General features: G+C 35.2%; 1 protein-coding gene across 1 annotated transcript; it reads left to right on the top strand.

The window, feature by feature from the left end:
• Positions 1-3,270: 3,270 nt before the first annotated feature.
• Positions 3,271-3,723, top strand: LOC107062207 (uncharacterized). Its single transcript, XM_015312574.1, has one exon. The coding sequence runs from the start codon at positions 3,271-3,273 to the stop codon at positions 3,721-3,723; it is 453 nt and encodes a 150-aa protein (XP_015168060.1).
• The last annotated feature ends 3,944 nt before the right edge of the window (positions 3,724-7,667 follow it).

Here is a 7,667-nt window from a genome sequence, read left to right as displayed (position 1 = left end):
GGTCACGTCTAGGCCCTAGGCTTGGGTCGTGACATCTCCCTACAAGGAAGGAGTCTTGGTAGTGTATTTTGCTGCTTTTAATTTATTTATTTGGATTATTCTCAGGGTTGTAATTCAAACCTTCTAGTTGTCTCACTTAGGTGTTAACCCTTCTATCATTTCCCATTTAATGCAATGAAGTTCTAGTTTTACAATCATATTCAATCATCTTCTCTATTCTTACTCTTTCTAATATATGTCCCCTTATTTTTCATTTCAGTTACGTTAATGTCGACTTTAATAATATGACATGCATGCGGAGTTTACAGTTAGATCCTAAAAAAGTTGTCTGATCTCGAAACAATGAATCCTAAGTCTGACGAATATGATGAAGATGAAGCTTACGAAGAAATAAAAAAAAGGATTGGATCAATTTGAAAATAAGCCTAAACCTAATTTAAGTGAAACTGAGGCAGTTAATTTAGGAACTCCTGAAGAAGTGAGAGAAATAAAGATAAGTATTCATGTTGATCAGAACATTCGAGACGACATAATTCAAGTTTTATTTGAATACAACGATGTCTTCACTTGGTCCTACGACGACATGCCGGGTTTAAGTGTTGATTTAGTAGTTCACAAACTTCCAATACATCTTGATTTTCCACCTGTCCAGCAAAAGCAGAGAAAGTTTAAGACAGACACGAGTGATGAAATTAAAGAGGAAATCATGAAGCAACTGAGTGCAAATGTGATTAGAGTTGTCCAATACACTACCTGGTTAGCTAATGTTGTGCTAGTGCCAAAGAAATATGGAAAGATCAGAGTTAGTGTTGATTACAAAGATCTAAACAAAGCAAGTCCAAATGACAATTTTCCATCACCTAACATTCACATCTTGGTTGATAATTGTGCCAAACACGAGATTCAATCTTTTGTGGACTGTTACGCCGGATATCACCAAATTCTCATGGGTGAAAAAGATGCAGAAAAAACTACTTTCACCACCCCATGGGGTACATATTGTTATAGAGTCATGCCATTTGGTCTGAAGAATGCAAGAGCAACCTACATGAGAGCTATGACTACCATATTCCATGACATGATGCATAAAGAAGTTGAGGTATATGTCGATGATGTCATCATTAAATCTAGAACACAAGCCGACCATGTACGTGATCTAAGAAAATTCTTTGAAAGATTGAGAAAGTACAACCTCAAGCTTAATCCAGCTAAATGTGCATTTGGAGTTCCATCTGGCAAACTTTTGGGTTTTATAGTTGGTCAAAGAGGCATTAAATTAGACCTCTCTAAGATAAAGTCCATTCGAGAATTGCCACCTCCAAAAACCAAAACTGAAGTCATGAGTTTTCTGGGTAGGTTAAACTATATCAGTAGGTTCATTGCTCAACTCACCGCCACATGTGAGCCGATATTCAAGTTGTTGAAAAAGGATGCTGCTATCAAATGGACAAGTGAGTGTCAAAAGGCTTTTGACAAAATTAAGGAATATCTAGCAAACCCTCCGGTACTGGTCCCACCAGAACCTGGTAGGCCGTTATTTTTATATCTTTCAGTGATGGATAATTCATTTGGTTGCGTTTTAGGACAACATGACAATACGGGAAAAAAAGAACAAGCCATTTATTATTTGACCAAAAAGTTCACAAGCTATGAGGCAAAGTACACTCTGTTAGAAAAGACTTGTTGCGCTTTGACTTGGGTTGCCCAAAAATTGAAACACTATCTTTTGTCCTACACGACCTATCTTATATCTCGAATGGATCCTTTGAAATATATTTTTCAAAAATTAATGCCAACAGGTAGGTTGGCAAAATGGCAGATTTTGCTTACGGAATTTGATATTGTGTATGTCACTCGCACCGCCATGAAAGCACAAGTGTTGGCCGATCATTTGGCAGAGAATACGGTCGATGACGAATACGAGCCCCTAAGGACATACTTCCCTGATGAAGAGATCAACTCTATTGAGGAAGAAATTCTTAATGATGGTCACGTGTGGAAATTATATTTTGATGGGGCTGTCAACAAAAATGGAGTAGGAATTGGGGCAGTTCTTATCTCACAAAACGAATGTCATTATCCTGCCACAACGCGACTTCAATTCTTTTCTACCAACAACACAACAGAATACGAAGCTTGCATCATAGGTTTGAATATGGCAATAAATCTGGATGTGCATGAGTTGGTGGTTTTGGGGGATTTCGATTTGCTCATTCGACAAACTCGAGGCGAATGAGAGACTCGAGACATTAAACCCATGTCGTACAAACAATGTTTAGAAAACCTTATCAAAAGGTTCAAGTCCATTGAATTCAGATACATTCCCAGGTTTCACAATGAGTTGGCTGATGCTTTGGCCACCCTAGCCTCGATGCTTCCATACCCAGGTAATACCTACATTGACCCGTTGGAAATCCAAGTTAGGGACCAACATGGTTATTGCAATATAATTGAAGTAGAGCCAGACAGTGAGCCCTGGTATCACGATATCAAGCGGTTTCTAAAAGCTAAAGAATATCCAATACATGCGGATAGAGATAAAAAAAAGAACTATTAGGCGACTCGCCCATGGGTTCTTTTGAGTGGCGAGATCTTATATAAAAGAACTCCAGTTTTGAATCTATTGCGATGTGTGAATATTCAAGAAGCAGAAACAATTATGAATGAGGTGCATTCAGGGGTATGTGGTCCTCACATGAATGATTATGTTCTAGCAAAAAAGATTATCTGGGCAGGGTACTATTGGTTGACCATGGAGCGAGAATGCTTCTGATTTGTTTGCAGGTGCCATAACTGCCAGATTCATAGCGACTTGATTCACTCACCCCCTTTAGAGTTGCGCCCTATGTCTGTTCCGTGGCCTTTTGTTGCTTGGGGAATGGACATTATTGGGCTGATTGAGCCGAAAGCATCTAACGGGCATCGGTTTATTTTAGTTGCCATCGACTACTTTACCAAATGGGTAGAAGCTGTCACATTCAAATCAGTTACCAAGAAAGCAGTAGTGGACTTCGTTAATTCCAACATCATATGTCATTTTGGCATACCAAAAATCATTATTACAGACAATGCAGCGAATCTCAACAGCCACCTGATGAAGGAAATTTGTGAGCAATTTAAAATTGTTCATCGTCATTCAACCCCTTATCGACCCAAAGCAAATGGGGCTGTTGAAGCGGCAAATAAAACATCAAGAAGATTCTTAGGAGAATGGTGCAAGGATCTAGACAGTGGCATGAAAAACTACCCTTTACTCTCTTGGGATATCGCATGACTATTCGTACGTCAATTGGTGCAACTCCTTACTTGTTGGTTTACGGAACTGAGGTTTTCATACCCGCAGAAGTTGAAATCCCTTCTCTTCGAATCATTGTCGAAGCAGAAATCGAGGACACGGAATGGGTTAAATCAAGGTTAGAACAATTAGCACTGATAGACGAAAAACGGTTGACATCAATTTGCTTTGGTCAATTATATCAGCAGAGGATGACTCGAGTTTATAACAAGAAGGTACGCCCAAGAAATTTTGAAGTCGGTCAACTTGTTGTGAAACTCATCCTTCCCCATCAAGACGAGGCCAAAGGAAAGTTTTCCCCAAATTGGCAAGGCCCTTATGTTATTAAACAAGTGCTATCAAAAGGAGCTTTGCAACTGGCAGATATGGAGGGAAAAGCGATCGACACAATTGTTAACACAGATTCGACCAAAAGATACTACGTTTAACACTCTTTGTTATGACACTCTCGTGATTGACATTCTCAAGATGAGAGGATAAAAATGTATCCTCCTTTATTTCAAACACCACTTGTCTAGTGCTAAAAAAAAGTTTCATTGAACTATGTTCGACCTGATTCCTAAGAGGATATGTAGGCAGCCCTTCATTGGGGTTCGGTCTAATCACTGAATAAAACAATAATCATGTTCTTCAATTTTCCAAGGGCTGAGACATGACATTGTGACCTACGGTGTGTTACAAAATAAAATAAAATAAAATGAGAGAGTCTTATGAGTGAAAACCCTCACGGGCACCATATGACGATAGTAAGTTGATCAGATAAAGAGATAAGAATGTCTTATTGGTGGAAAACCATGAAGGGCACCATTGATCAAATGATGACATTCCGTCTTGGCATGAGCACACAATCAAGATAGAAGTCAGGCTATAGACTGAAAGGTACAACACTGTTTCATGAGATTCGGACAACTTAGAAGGATCAAACGTTCAGTCCTAATGCATGTCATGATTCATTAAAGTGGTCACGTACTTTCAGATCAGATTCTTTTCATTCCTTTTAAACATTTACTTATTTCGTCCTTCTAAAGACATAACTTTTCTTTCATAACCCTTTCATTTGTGTCATTTGTACTTGTGTTCGGTATTCTTTGAGTCTCATTCAGCATAAACTCGCGTCAAGTGAGAAAATCAAATTAAAGTCGCGAAATTGACTACGGTATTTCTAGTTGAATGTTGGGGGCATGCACAACATTGACTAGGGTTGTGAACCAATCAAAAAAATATATATATCAAAAATCAATACCGTGTGAAAAATCGGTAAAACAAGAAAGTTGTTTTGGAAAGGATGAACCACACAACATGCACAAAATGGAAATGGGTCAAAACGTTAATGAGAAGTATTTCAAGGGAAGATAAGGACTGTCTCTAAAGCATCTTCAAGTTATTCGCGCAATCGTCAATATGATGATTCTTTCAACCAAGACAGATTCAAAGTCAAACTCCACAAGATATTCGAAGTCACAAACCAACCACCATTTAGAAAAACTAACAAAATATTCTTTGTTTCAAAATAGGTACAAAGAAAAATCGTGCAAGTAATTCGTGAGAGTCAAACGCCACGAGGTAAGTTCTTGAATCCCTGTCTCTCTTACAATATGCACCACAATAATAATAATAATAACAATAAAAATGATTATTTTTCTTAATAAAAGCTGGAGCATTTTTTTTTTTGATTGTTTCTTTTACGTTTGAAAAATGTACAAAAATAAAAATAAAATAAAATAATTAATCTTAAATAATAATAATAATACAAGTAAAAAAATAAAATAAATACATACATACATATATATATATATATATTATATATATATATAACCCCTATTTTTATTTTCATGTCTTCATAGGGCACAATAACCCCTGGTTGCATATAGGGCACAATAACCCTTATTTTTGTTTTCATGTCTTCACAGGGTACAATAACCCCTGGGTGCATATAGGGCACAATAACCCCTGGTTGCATTTGGGGCACAATAACCCCTATTTTATTTTTCATGTCTTCACAGGGCACAATAACCCCTGGTTGCATATGGGGGTCTTCACAGGGCATAATAACCCCTGGTTGCATATAGGGCACAATAACCCTATTTTATTTTGCATGTCTTCACATAGCACAATAACCCCTGGTTGCATTTGGGGCACAATAACCCCTATTTTATTTTTCATGTCTTCACAGGGCACAATAACCCCTGGTTGCATATAGGGCACAATAACCCCTATTTTATTTTTTTCCATGTCTTCACGGGAAACCATAATCCCTATTTATTTTCATGTCCTCACAGGGCATAATAACCCCTGGTTGCATTTTGGATATAAAAATAAAAATGTATGTCTGCTTAGTATAGACTTTTATAGCTTTCATCAATAACTCACAAAATATTCCTAGTGCACACTGGGGCAATTTTTTTTGTTTTGTTTTGTTTTATGGCGTGCAGGTTTCTACGTGGTATACAAATTGGAAGTTCAAGAATAAAGACCTCATTTGATTAGAGAAACAATGAATCTTAGATGTCAATGACATTTAGAGTCGCTTTCAACCCATAATGGCTCAACATATCCTGAATCATCTTCTCAAGAAAACAAGCATTCAAGAATATCATGCGGAAGAGCGTCAACGGCTCAAGTTAAATCATAAGTTTCAGATCTTAAATTCAAATATCAAGTTCAAAGTTCGGAATCGGTGTACCTACCTAAAGAGGGTGAAGCAAAAACCGAAGATTCAAAACGAAGACTCAGAACTAGTGGAGTAGATAGGATCTTGTATCTTTCCTTTCTCTCCTATTGTATTTTTTCCTTTTAATGTAACAGCTGGAGCTACGAACCGGAACCTCGACTGAACCTCACTCGACTACCTAACTTATTCTCCCGTCCCTTCCTATATATGAACTACACCCGATCATTAACTCAGGGTAGGTAGTTTGTCCAAAGTTAGGGCGCAGTCAAACCTATCCTCTTTTACTTATTTTCACATTTTTGGATAAATGTCTCAGTCAAAAAATTAGCAATTTGTTCACGTCTTTGCATGAAAACTCTTCATGTTTCCAAGCAAAGAGGGACATACTGTGAACACCTAATTTTTGACCAAAACATCAAGATTTTACACCAATTTTAATACTTAAATATTATTATTTCAGTAGGGTTATATTTAAAATAAATGAAAATATAAATCTGAAAATTACAACAGATTATAAGCTCACTTTATGTTTAAAGTTTAATAAAGAAAGCTTGTGAATTTAATGTATTTATTTTAATCCTTTAACTTTTAACTAGTCTAAAAAAAATAAAAAAATAATCGTATATCTTATGAAAAAGTAGAAAAAAAGAAGATAAAAAGAAGAGTCCTAACAATTGTAAATTACCTTACCTTTATCCTAATTACCCCCAACTTCCTTAACTTATTTCCTAAAAATTCTCCTCCCATTTAGTTTATTTTATTTTATTTTTATTCTATTTATTCTTTTTTTTTCCTCTTGCACGATCTTTTCTCATTTTTTTTACACGTTTCTTTTTTATTTATTTATTATTTTTTTCTTTTCTTTTCTCTTCGTTCTTTCTTTCTTTTTGTTTGTTTTATTATTATTTATTATTTGTTTTGTTAATATTATATTACTATTTTTATTTCATTCCCTTATCTCAACCCTAAAATTCTCAACTAGATTTCAAACTAAACTCCCCACTCTTTCACGTTCCTTTAAGTTAGCACCAGACTCACACCTAAAATATTATAAAAACATGCTCAGTAAAGAGATTAAAAAGAGGATACACACAGACACAGACGAGAAAAAAAAACTAGAGCAAAAGCAAAGAGAAGAAACGTGATTTTTTCTTTTGAGAATTAAGTCTAGAGTTAGAGGTTTTGTTCGTGGTTCCAAGTTTGTGGATCTTAAAGTTAGCCTTGCTAAACTTTGGAAATCTGTAGATTTTTACGTTATTCTTCATTGTTTAGTCAAAAACAATTTGAAGGTGCGTTCTTGCCTTAGCCTATTTATATTATTTTATTTTATTTTGAATTGTTTTCATGTAAACTATATGTTTAATCCTTTTTGTAGAATCATGAAAAAAAACATGTATTCCATGAATTTCTCAATTTTTTCTTGAACAATGTTCCATGTTTTGGTTTTTAGCTTCATGTTATTTTTTTCGTAATTTAAGAAGACATAAGTGTGTTTTGTTTGTGATAATTATATATTAATTTTATATATTTAATCGCATGCTCATTATCTAAATTGATTATTAATCGATGTGATTAGAAGATAATAGTTTAATTTAATTGATTAGTGATTCAGAAAAGTTTTTTATGTGGAATATGTTTTAGTCTTTTTAATATATTAAAAATAATTTACCTTTATAATAAGAGTAAGATGATTATCGCTTT

This window comes from Solanum tuberosum, unplaced genomic scaffold (genome assembly GCF_000226075.1).
Source record: "Solanum tuberosum cultivar DM 1-3 516 R44 unplaced genomic scaffold, SolTub_3.0 scf00209, whole genome shotgun sequence".
Classification (NCBI taxonomy): Eukaryota; Viridiplantae; Streptophyta; class Magnoliopsida; order Solanales; family Solanaceae; genus Solanum; species Solanum tuberosum.
Note: the sequence above shows the minus strand (reverse complement) of the source record. Positions and strands in the feature narration are given on the sequence as shown.

Excerpts from the sequence above, each read along its gene's own strand:
- LOC107062207 (XM_015312574.1), top strand. The coding sequence starts at position 3,271 with ATGACTATTCGTACGTCAATTGGTGCAACTCCTTACTTGTTGGTTTAC.